Raw genomic sequence first — 12330 nt, 5'->3', positions numbered from 1 at the left:
TAGTCCGTAGGTGGTACGCAGAGCTTTCCAGAACCACGTCTGCATAGCTGTATACAGTCAGTGTCAGAAATATGCGTATGAATATGCGGGCTACACTTGTTCTTGTAAGTGCTGTTTTTCATCACAGTGAGGTAGAAGCGGGGTTAAATTTACTTTGAAAATCTCCTCTGTGGCCTTTGGTTCCGCATCTCATTTTGTGCAATTTTTTTCCCTTCCTCTTTGTTGATCTTCCCTTTTCTGTTGAAGCCGCCTTGTTAACCTATCAGGATAAGACCTAGATATGGCGTAATCGCTGCAGAGCCACCCGCCTCTGGCTTTTGAGAGTTTGTGAAGCCTCTGTGTTGGTTAAATTCCCACAATCCCCCTCTCTGCGTGGCCAAAGTGCTACGCAAATGGAAACCACTTCGGGTTCATAAATCCTGCGTTACTCAAAAGCAACTTGGCAGTAAATTTTCAGAAGAGATGAGGAGACAGTGAAATGTTGGGGGCAAGAGGAGTGAACAGCAAGATGATTAAACAATATGGCGAGCTCATATGAGTTAACTAGTGTTTGTCAGAGTGACAGAATGGGTCAAAGTTCATTCAGCGGCCTAGATTTAGCTTTCCAGTGAAAGTTTTCTTTTAGTTGCTGTTCCTGTTTTTCGTTTTTTCCCCAGAACAAACACACACACACACACACACACACACACACACACACACACACACACACACACACACACACACACACACACACACACACACAGCAGCATTTTATCTTGACTCTATTCTGTTTTTGCCCATCGCCATCTATTCCCTTTCTTCTGCTTTCTTTTTACAGTCGACTCTCAAGTCTTCTCCCTTTCCCTCCCTCTCCTCTCTTTCTCACTCTCTCATCCTAATAGGATATGTCGAGGGAGGCACTGCTTCCGCTCACCCCGTCGCCATGGCAACCACGGCTCTGGCGGGAGTTGCCGAAAAGACTGTGCAGCCTGACCCCCCCGCCATCACCACCACCAATCCTCACTCCTTCTCCTCCTCTTTTCTCCTCCACCTTTCCAACCAGTGCTTCTCTCTCCATCTTTCCCCTGCCCCCTCCTCAATCTCTCTCTTTTTCTAAATCACCACTTATGCCAAAGGGGAGCACGCATGCACGCACACACACACACACAACACACGCAAACAATGAATACCTGCCAGCACAGCACAGTGAATAGCCCTGTAATCGCTCTCTCTCTCACACGCACGCACACACAGACACACAAACAAACAATGAGGCCCTCTGTGCATGCGTGTGTGTCACACTGATGTATTCACATAAACAAGTCAGTTGTCCTCCAGCAAACAGGAGCACTCATGCACAAAGAGACCACATCACACACACATACACACAGACACGCACACACTTTCTATTACTCCCTGTGCGTTTGTGTGTGTGAGAGCAAGAGACATGAGAGGTTAGAGAGGCCGATTTACTGTGCTTTTGCCAGCAGGGCTTTGGTAGCATGAGTTAGTTAGCAATCATTGTGTGTGCGCGCGTGCGTGTGTGTGTGTGTGTGTGTGTGTGTGTGTGTGTGTGTGTGTGGGTGTGGTGTGTGTGTGGTGTGGCGTGTGTGCGCATCTATGTTGGAGCATTCAGTCCATTCAAAGGACAGCACATTCAAAATTTGGGATGCAGAGAGAGAGAGAAACAGGAGGGGTTGCAGTTCAGTGCAGATGCAGTCACCTCTGCTGGTGCAGGATGATGATGTCATTGTTGGCAGCCCACTTCCTACAGTGCAGAGCTTCCGGGAAGCAAATACATGACTGGGAGAGGAAGCTCTATGTTAGTCTAAAGTCATCTGGAAACATGTAGGTCATTAAGTGGATTGGCTGGGGTTCAGTATAGTCGCAGTAAATCATGTTGTCTGTGCGTCAAATCGCAGCACATCCTGGCGAGGTCGTCGGAGGGGGTTCAGCTTTCCTGTGAGTTACAGGAGCAGCAGCAGCCAGATTTCTATTTTTTTTTACCTGTCTGCATCAATAAACAGTTAAGACACTGCCTCTTAGTCTACTAGAAAAGGTAAAGCAGCATGGGACAAAAGGGATTAATATGAAATGACTTCCACAGATTTTCTCCTTCTCAGACTAAGTTGAGATCAGTTTTTTAGTATCAGCAAACTATTGTTTGTTTATCTTCCCTTTACTTTTTTCTTAACTGAGTGGATTCTGTCACATTTCAAGCCTGCTTATAGAACAAAATGACTGCCCATATGGAAAAGATATATATATATCTTATAAAGTTTGTATCTGTCTTGTGTGAAACTTGTATGAAAAGCATACAAGAGTGAAAACAGATATAAGATCCCTTGAAAAATTATAAAAATAAAACTTGTATGTTTTGGATACTTCCTAAAACAATATATGAAAGTAATGAGAAAGTGGCCATTTTCATGAGTAAATCATATAGGTTTTTACTATTTCTTTTCCATATGGGTGGGTTTGCATCACAAGTTAAACCCGGAAATCATTCGTATGGTCGGCAATCCACGTCTTTGATTTATCCTCAGGTGTTAAAACCCACCATTAAGGAAACGAGTTGTGACCAGTTTTAACTTTAAAGTTCAGATAAGTTTAACTCTGAGCCTGCCCACTGCCAGCCTCTGCCCATGTGAACACCATAGCAACTCCAACCAGCTGCTGTTCAAACCTTCTGTTTGTGCCGCTCAGCTAATTAGAAGCAAGCTGGCTTAAAGTGAGCGGAGCTCGTGTCAGACACCATGCACGGATCCACTGGTGCAAGAAGTCCCTGGATAATGAATAGTAGAGTCCAAGAAGGAAGGTGTGAACCTGACAGTTACTATAGTTGAAATGGGCTACGGCATCTTTAACACTGTGTAGCATTTTTGTATCAAGAGTACCCTCTCCAGCTTGAGCCGAGTCTTTAAATTATGTGTTTGACATGAAACGCATGCACCAACTTCAGGTCGCTGGTAAGCAGCCTCGATCAGGGCGACATGCACAACGTTTAATTTTGCCCAAGTTGTTCCAAGCAGCCTCTCACACATAACTTAATACTTTGCATGTGCCTCTGGGATTAAAGAGTAGCCAGCAGACGTCCAAAACTAAAGGCGACGCTTGATGAGGTAATGACATCGTTTCAGTAATGCAGGCGGCGCTGATTTCTTAAATTACTCTGTCGTCATTAGCACTAGTTCAACAGCATCCCCCCTTGTGCTGGTGTAATTAATGACATCTTGTGGACATGTAGAAGTAATTTTTGACGTGTCAGGTGGCTGTCGCGTGCAAGTGCCTGTATAATTAATAGTGGGCTTCTTGCCCTGGGTCAAGCTGCTTGTTTCTCATCTCGCTGCTGTCAACTTGTCGTGCTTCTTCTTTAGGTGACAAGCCTTCAGGGTAGGTTATGCTTCACGTAGGCATAGTTTGCATGGCGGGTTGTCTAAAGCTGAAAGTGTTGATCGCTGCTCTGAACGGCCGCGCCGGAAGACAAGGGGGGGGGCTGTCAGAGAGAAGGGTGAGACATGATAATTGTTTTAATATGCTTGTAGATGCGCATATTTTCACATCAAACTTAGATGTTATTTAAACTGGTGAGGGGGCGCAGGGGGGTAAAAAGCGGTGTCAGCAGGGCAAAATATATTCACCTGTTTCCAGTAAAAACAGACTGTTTCCCAGAGTTAAGCCGAGGTGCCACGGGTGAAACAAGAGAGGCAAAAAATGTTTGAGATTTTCCGTTTGTGAAAGTGATGTTGTAGAAGTGTTGGATGGGTTGTGGACTTGACTCGGTTTTGGATTCTTGAGTAAAATAAGCAGGAAAATTTATGTTTTCCCACCCTCAGCTGAGTCTGTCTCACAATGATACTTTTAAACAGCCAGGGATCGAACCACCAACCTCCTGAGCTGCACCTGCTCAAAATGATTTTCAGTAATAATGTTCTGTTTGTAGCGATTGCAACATATTGATCGTAACATAAAAATATTGCATGCTTTCTTTACCGACTTTAAAAGAAAAACGCTGTAGAGCTATCAGTGATAGCGAGCCGTCAGGAGAGACAGGCCGTGAACTCTGTCAGACTCTGCTGAACTGGTCAGGTTTTATATCTCTGTAACGTGTCTTGCACACCTGGTTCAGGCACATTCTTGCAGTTACAGGGAACCTTGTTGGAAACTTGGAAAAATAAAGTGAATTGTAAAGACGGATTATTGGTAAAGGCTTAAAAAAACTGTCTGCATATGATGAAAGTCTCTGCTGTTATTGTAAAGACGCAGGGAAAGGTTGCTAGAAAGACATTTTTGGGCGTTCCTGCACAATCAGACAGGTTTCGAACAAGTCCAGTTATGTAAACACTTCTTTGGAAGTGAAAGCAAAGGTATGCACCGTGATAGCAGCACGTGCATTTGCTTCAGAGCTACAGCCACTGAACGCTTTTAGCTGCTTTCCACTAAAGCGGTTTTCAGAGGAACGGTTTATTAATTCATATGAAAGACTCAAAAATAATGGAAACAAGTTTATTATGAACATCCAGAAATGACAATATATGGGTAAAAGAGATATTCTTCACCTTATATTTTGTTCTGAATGAGCTGTCTGGTCGAGAACTTATCCTCTGTGGACAACAGCTAATATTTCTGAGCCTCTCGGTAGCATATAATGGATTTCTGGTTCAAGACTTTCTTAAATCAGAGATTATGAATGCAGATCAAATTTTAAAAAGCTTTATCAATGTTAGACAATAACTTAAAAGTTAAGACTGCATTGAAGTCTCTCTTCTGCTCTACATAAAGCCTCATTCTCACAGGCCTAGACTGGTTGACAACGACCCTGGCTACCTCTTGTCATTAGAGAAAAATACGCATTCCCCAACTTATTGGAAGTTGCTGGTGGCCATCATCAGGTGAAATTGATTGCAAAGAGGATGCTGTGTCAATACTGTCATTGCTGCAGATGCCTGCAGTTTGCATGGAAGACGCCAACCAGTCTGCAAACACCATTTACTTCATTTACTTCATTTCAAAGTGTTTGCAGAAGTCGGCATCTTCCGGGCAAACTACGGGAAACTACCCATTGCAGTCATAGCAACTACTGCAATCACCAGGTTTTTAGTGCTGGACTCTACCGCTTTGCAGCCACTTTTCACACTAGCAACTGCCAGCAACCAGTTGCCAACCAGTTGTGGAATACACACCTTTCAGTAGCAGTCAAGGAGCTACTGACCGGTCTGTAGGCCTGCCTGAGTGAAGCTTTAGCACAGTGACTGCCAGCAAACACTCTCAACTGGTTGGAGAATTTCCCTTGCAGCTGGTGGTTGTCAAGTGGTAGCCAACAGGTCTGTAAGCCTGTGTGACTGACGCCTAAATAATTTAGTCTACAAACAGCAGATTCTGCACATTCTTATGAATAGATCGGTTTAATATGCCGCAGTATTGTGTAGTATACCTTTCCTTCATGTCTGATTGTTTTCAATCAGAGATGCAAGCTTAACATTTTCTGTGGCTTGACATACGACTTGATGAACCTGAATCTTTGTACTGAAGCACCTGCTAATTGGAAAGCTAGTCGAATGCTAATGATACTTCTGAGGCTTTATTTACAACAGCTGTAGCAGATAGACCAGCTTATTATGCCTACACATGGCAAAATCACGTACAATAGCAGCATTAATTATGAGACAAATGCTGTTTGCAACAGATGCATAATTAGTTATTGTGGCTTTTAATTGGGTTTCTCTGATCACCTTCACACATTTCCTTTTATGACTTAACCAAAAAGCTGCGAGATGTCATGGTTTACACTGTGAGCGTGTCTGAAGTTGGATTTTTCTTGCTGTGCACATTTATGCACACCTGTGCTGCGAGCTTTATAGGCAGGCTGTCCTGTGTAGGTGTATGAGGTGACCAAGTTACTAAGCACCCAGGATATCAACACTGGCAACTCCTAATAGGTAACATTAGACTGAGAGTCAACACTGACTGTGGCTAAGACTGAGCTGTGCTAGTATCAGCCTGCTAACAGGTGGGTGAAGCAGAGAGAGAGAAGCAGAAGGGAGTGTGCTTTAATCCAGGGTGGGGGCACTTGGTGTTGCACTGGGTGGGTAAGGATTTAAGGGGTGGAGCTGCAAAGCTGTGCCTGTGGTTAATGTCTTCCCCAGCTGTTGTTTATTCTCTCCATGTCCATATCTGACTTCACACTTCATATACTCAAGTGTGCAAACACACACAAATGGAAATGGCTGTCTGCAAGTGCCTAAACATATAAATTCTGTACACACAGGCACTGGAAATCACAACGAATCCACGGCAGATATGCCTCTTACTTAATTTCTGCTCGCTCCTTCTGTTTTCCTCCATTTCCATCTCCGTCCTCCGTTCTTTCCGCTCGTATATAAGCAGTCACCGTGTGTCTGTCTCGCCTCGGGACCTATTGATTTCTTCCTGTTAGAAAAAAGACAACATTTAAACATCAGACTTAGAGGCCTCAGAGGAGCTAGCTTTGTTGTTTCTTTCCCTCTGTGTGTGCTCTGTGTGTTCTGTTGTTTTCTTTTCACCACAGCAGATCGTGTTCCCCACCGATGACCAGCGCAGGTGCAGCACGGGTAGTGTTACAAAGTCACTATCGGTCTCCTTTTTCACCATTTGGAAAATAACATTTTCCACAACAACCCAGGAACTTAAAGTCTTTGTAAGCTGATATTGATACTAGTGTTTAAAGCATAAACTGTATAAAAAAGATGGGTGGATTTGACTGAAAAACCAAGGGGCTCTGACTCCAATGTGGTAGCGCTTGTAAATCACAAAGTGGGCCTGCTGTAAAGCAAACGGCGTCTTTATCGTCCTTTTTGACTCTAATGGGGACCGTAATTCAAAAAGGAACATTGTGTTGTAATAAATATGACTTGAAACTAAAACTAATGACCATAAACTCATCAGGAACGTGTTTACTGAGGCCACAGATCAGCGACCCGAGGGCCATTTTCTTGTAGACAGTTTTATAGATGGGCTTTCTTCTGCACTTAGTTTCACACTGCTGGCCAAGGTAACTTTACTATTCAGACATCCTTTTTATACAGTCTATGTTATAAAGTGATATTTAGCCTGACAGTTGGTGCTGATACCAGTCCATATTCTTTTGTTTATTGGGTTTTAGTTATTTCCCCTCTTTCTGTCAGGTGAGATGGCTTTAGTTTAAAAAACAAGTTTTAACGTCAGCTGTTGGCAACATTCAACCTTTAACAAGCACCTAACATAACCGACGAATATCAACCACTAAATACGGAGTTATTACTTTCTCATAAGCTGACATCAATCAACAAGATAGCTGATACCAATATTTGATACTACTTACAAACGACTTAAAAACTCTCCAGATTATAAAATTGGAGCAAAAACAGTGACTTTGAGCAAGGATGCGCTCTCTGTATCAAAGGCAGTTTCTTAGTGCGACTTTGTGCGACTTTGTTATAGAGGGCTGTCACAGTTTACCCCACTTGTCATGTAACTTGACATCAATAAATTATGTGGCTGCTGACAGTCGAGCATGATCAGCCTGTCAGGAGTCTACCTCTCATGTTTAGCGTCACCTGTTAATGCTTTGTTAGACAGCCAGAAAGTGTGCTTTTCATTTGATCGAGTTGGTAAAGAATTCCCTGCTTGTGTACTCCAAAATATCGCCACGCAGTGTCCTCTCTGAACACATGAGGTTACTTATAGCCGAGCTGCATTGCAGCTGCAAATCGCTCATTATTTGATCTGTATGAAGCCGGGATTAAAGTCCTCTGGACATTTTACATCTTATTGTCTCTGCCGGGCTTCCTCACCACTACAGCTGCTCCCCACTTTCATTCAAGTTAGAGATCACATGAATTAATTGCACGGTGAACACTGTGTGACCCATTTTATGATGGAGCAGATGAACTGACAAGTGTAGGGTGTGTGTGTGTGTGTGTGGGGACGGGGACGGAGCTCCACTGCAACAGTAAAGGTTTTTCCGTGTATCATTCTGACATGTTGGGTTCACTTTTTAAAGGCTTGCAGCTTTGTGTGGCAGATTGTTGCCATCGTGTCATTTTAACGACCTCGTGCAGAGATCTAGAGGAAGCTGCCTAGATTCTTTAAGCCATCATTTATTCATATTTACATGCAATTCATGCTGGAAATATTCGGACAGTCGCACGGTGTTTGTAATTTTGCAGCCATCGCAATAGATTTTAGCAGCCCGAAAGTTTATGAAGGAAGATGATTCTTAGTAAATCTCCCGATCTCAGTCCAGTGGAGCATTACTGAGGGAGGAAAGGAAGACTCCAGGCAGAAGGGCATTTCCTGCACTCACTTATAAACATTAACATTTTATTTCGATCGTGTTTTTGAATTTAAACTGAAAGTGAGGTGTTCAGTTTCAGCTTAATTGATACTTTACACATTTTTTGTGGTGGCATACGGAGCTCAAATTGTGCCAGTGTCCAAACACAAACTGTTTCTGCTGTTCATTCCCTTAAAAAAAAAAAAAAAAAAAAAAGGTCGAGCTTCAGACATTTCAGAAAAACTGTCCTGAAATCCTGACTTGCAGAAATGATGTCCTTCAGATTTTCTGTTTTTAAAAGTCTATCAGCTAATCTTCACTTTTTGCAAACATCAATGGTATTTGAAAATACTACTGGGTGATTGAGCCATACTATAATATTCTGATGCTGTATTATGAAACCTGGCTGTGTTATTATCGATAACATGCATTCTCTGCAACTGAATATCAGTTTCTGACCCGAGGATTGAAAGATCATTTTTAACTTTTATAGTAAAAACACCAAGAGCTTAAACCAAAGCCGATGGCAAAGTGTGGCTTAAAAACTTTTAAATAGGAGAATAGTTTACACATTTAATCAAGGACATTTATTGGGGGAAACAAAGCCACCGCTTTGACGCAGAGCGGGATATTAAATTGTGAGGAAAGAGCTCTTTTACATCCTCGCTCTTAAGCTAATCACTCTGTCTTCATAGAAAGTGTTTCTTCCTTTTTGGCCCCTCTTTCTTCCCTTCCATCTCCCTTCCTCTGAGATCAGAGCTCGCGGGCATCCGGAGGGGGTTTTATTTTCTTTTTCTGTCTCTTTTTTTTATATTGGACTTCAGCCTTTCAGTCTCTTCTTTTGAGGATTTTGCACAGAGTTGTGGGTTTAATCTGAGCAGCTGTGAAAAGAGGAAAAGTGGAGGGGAGAGGAAAATCGAAAAGAAGAAGAAGGAGGAAAAAAAAAAAGAGCGAGTGGGTAGAAATGAAGCCAGTGAGGGATGAAAGGGTGAGGTGGTGAAGAAAAACAAGGGTGTGGTTGATGTAAAGAGCGAGAGATGCTGGAAGGAGAGGAGGGATGTGACAGACAGAGAGAGAGAAAGGTGAAAGGGGTGTGGTCGTGATAGAGAGAGCGAAAAGAAAGGAGTGAGGAGAGGCGGGGCTGAAGCAATGGAAAGACGAGTGGACCGGGAGGGAAATGGAAGGGAGTTGGTGGTGGGTGGGGAACGAGTGGAAAAACATGGAGTCAGCTGATGGCTCCCAGTTTCCATGGCAACGCTTGGCCTTTCCCACCCACTCTCTTTCTCTCTCTTTCTCCTGTCTCGTTCTGTGCCTCACCCACTCCCTCACTTCTTTCACACTTCATTTTCTTTTCAGTTTTTTTCCCTTTTTTTTAAAGACCGTCTCAGTATAATCACGTTACAGCCCAGCTTCCCTTCGCCCATCTCCTCTCTTTTTTTTTGTCCTACCTTCTCATCTTCTCTCTCCTTTCTTTTTCCTATTTGCCTATAAAGTGCTCCTTAAATCCCTCCTCACCTAAGCCGAGTTTCACGCAGGTGCGGCATGTTCCGTTCCTTTCCTTTCCTTTCCTTTCCTTTCCTTTCCTTTCCTTTCCTTTCCTTTCCTTTCCTTTCCTTTCCTCGCTCATTACTTTGTTTTGTTTTTTTTGCTTGTTCAAGCCCACTGCATTAGACCACAGTGTAGAAGGTGAGCATTGATATGGATTAACCATTGCAAATCGTATCTACAAACAAAAATCAAGACGCTAATCTATTTTAAATCTTCACGTGTCCTGTAATGCTGTGAAAAGGGGGAAAAAGCAGAACAACAGGTTTGCTCTGTTGTAACTCTGGCTATTTGGACATGACGCTCACCGACAGGGGAAAGTTGTTTACCACTTATATTTGTGCCGATGCCACTGCCACAGCCTCCAGCTGAACTGTGTGACCCGATAAAAGGGCGTAGCAGAGTCTCCACCCTCTCCTCCTCACCCAGAGCCAAACCGTGCTCAGCTGAACTGGACGGAGGCCAACTCCCGGACTGGAGGCTCGCTGCTGCTCCCTCTCGCTCCAGTTCTCCCGTGTCTCTTTCACTCTTCCTGTGTCTTTCTTTTTTTTTTTTTTTTTAACTCTCTCCCTCTCACACAGTACCAGTCTCTCTCTGTACCCATGCAGCCCTTCACTCTCTTCTGTCTCCCTCACTTTCTCCTCCGCCCCCCCACCCAGTGTACCACACTGCAGCCATTGTTCCCTGTGCTTTCGAGCTGCATGGCAGCCGAGTCCTGGCTTGCTGTAGATGCAAAGGGACAATATGAAAAACCACAATGCCTGTTATAAGAAAGCATTTTCCTTTGCATGAAGCATTTCTTCAAAGCAAACCTTAACCAATCGCTGTCTGTCTTCATTCACTGAAGAATGAGGTCAGGCCATGAAAGATGTATGCCCAAAGGGTTGAGGAGGTTGCAGAAGCATCTCTCATTCCATAATTTTCTTTTAATTATATTTTAAATTCTTCTCCTATGGCTGACACGTCTGACTACTACAGTACCCACGAGTCTCAGCATCATTCGTTATGTATCAAGCCTGTGATAAAAGTATACCATCATATTTCCTAATATGATCCTGGCATTGCGTTTGAATCGGAGAATGAATTGTTCTACTCTTGTGAATATTGATGAAAGTGCACACTTTGGTTTTTCCTGGTGAAATTTGTTGAATGTTTTACACAAAAATTGATAGCATTTATTATTTGAGTTATTTGTTATTTGCACATTGGATGATGGTCCTGATGACAACCAGCAGTGTTTCTCTTCCATCCTGCCCAGTATTTTACACCTTATCTGCTCACAAATATATGCATTAATGGTGTTCTTTGCCATGACCATGTAACACACAGAGTGACTGCAAAGCAGAGAGAGATACAAAGATTCAAGGTCACCTGTTGTATTCATAACCAGCGCTGTATTTGCATGGACTCTAGTAGAGTAGCTTTGCATGATTCGATTCAGAATAATCTCCAGTAATCTTACAGCTTGATGGGCCTTGATGTAGCCACTGCCTCAGTTCTCTCTTTCAGGCTCTTAAGCTACTTGTTTTTGATTTTTGCCCCAAACAACAGTAAAAATGAGCATCTACCATTGTATCAGTGTGTAATATTAGGTCCCTGTTTAACTACTGTTTCCTCTGCTGTTGTGTTCATTACTGTGGGTTGTTTGGCTCCTGCTGACTTTTTAAACAATAAACCAGCATGCATTAGCATTTTTCTTTTTTGGCATGCTACACATAACTATGATTACTGCTTCTAATTAATATATCAGATCGCTCTCCTTTGAGAATAAAAATCTAATTATGTTGAGGATATAAGTTGCCAGGTTTAGAGTAAAATCTGGAATAAAACCAGTCAACTTTAGTTTGCTGAAGCTGAGTTATCGCTTTGTCCTTTTCTTTCTAACCTTTTCTTATATCTTCTTGTCCACCGTGTTCTCTCTAGCAGGCAGATATAGGTGATGACGGCTCACAGCCGAAAGACCTGAAGGTGAAGAAGGAGTGCAAGACAGAGCCCTCCTCGCCTCATCCGAGCCCCACTGAGGACCAGACTGAGCCCGTTGACCTTTCGCTCAACAAACCTCGCTCCGCTTCGACAACGAGCACCACAGTCAACCCAGCTCCCAGCAGCGCTGTGACCCAGCCCAGCCTGTCAGCCACACCTGTCCCCTCTGCGGTGCAATCGATAGGCTCCATGGTAACTATAAACTCCTACCTTTAGAAGTGTAAGGCGCGGTAGAGTTACAACCATTCATTTTCATCGCTTCTTTTCTCTCCAGGTCCTCTCTCCAGGATCCATCTTAGCCACGCAGGGCGCTGGAGGCCAGCAGATTCTCCACGTTATCCATACAATCCCCTCAGTGACCATGCCCAGCAAGGTGGGTCAGCTGCAGACCATCCCTGTGGTGGTGCAGTCGCTGCCTGTTGTCTACACCACCATGCCTACTGACGGTGTTGCCACAGCAGCCATTACGGTGCCGCTGATAGGCAGTGATGGGCGCTCCGAAGGATCTGGTGAGTGTACAGTCATAAGCT

General features: G+C 43.6%; 1 protein-coding gene across 4 annotated transcripts in view; it reads left to right on the top strand.

Annotated features, from left to right (window-relative positions):
• Positions 1-12330, top strand: part of klf8 (Kruppel-like factor 8) — an 87239-nt gene that overhangs the window by 57898 nt on the left and 17011 nt on the right. For 3 of the 4 annotated variants that reach the window (XM_005915997.3, XM_005915996.2, XM_042218285.1), the window contains 2 exons: positions 11741-11992; positions 12075-12309. In XM_005915997.3, the coding sequence (XP_005916059.1) occupies positions 11741-11992; positions 12075-12309 (487 nt within the window). The remainder of the gene's footprint in view (positions 1-11740; positions 11993-12074; positions 12310-12330) is intronic. The other variant, XM_005915998.3, reaches the window with a different exon arrangement.

The sequence above is a fragment of the Haplochromis burtoni genome, unplaced genomic scaffold, assembly GCF_018398535.1.
Source record: "Haplochromis burtoni strain Fernald_Lab_line unplaced genomic scaffold, NCSU_Asbu1 Contig_17, whole genome shotgun sequence".
In the NCBI taxonomy this organism is placed as follows: Eukaryota; Metazoa; Chordata; class Actinopteri; order Cichliformes; family Cichlidae; genus Haplochromis; species Haplochromis burtoni.
Note: the sequence above shows the minus strand (reverse complement) of the source record. Positions and strands in the feature narration are given on the sequence as shown.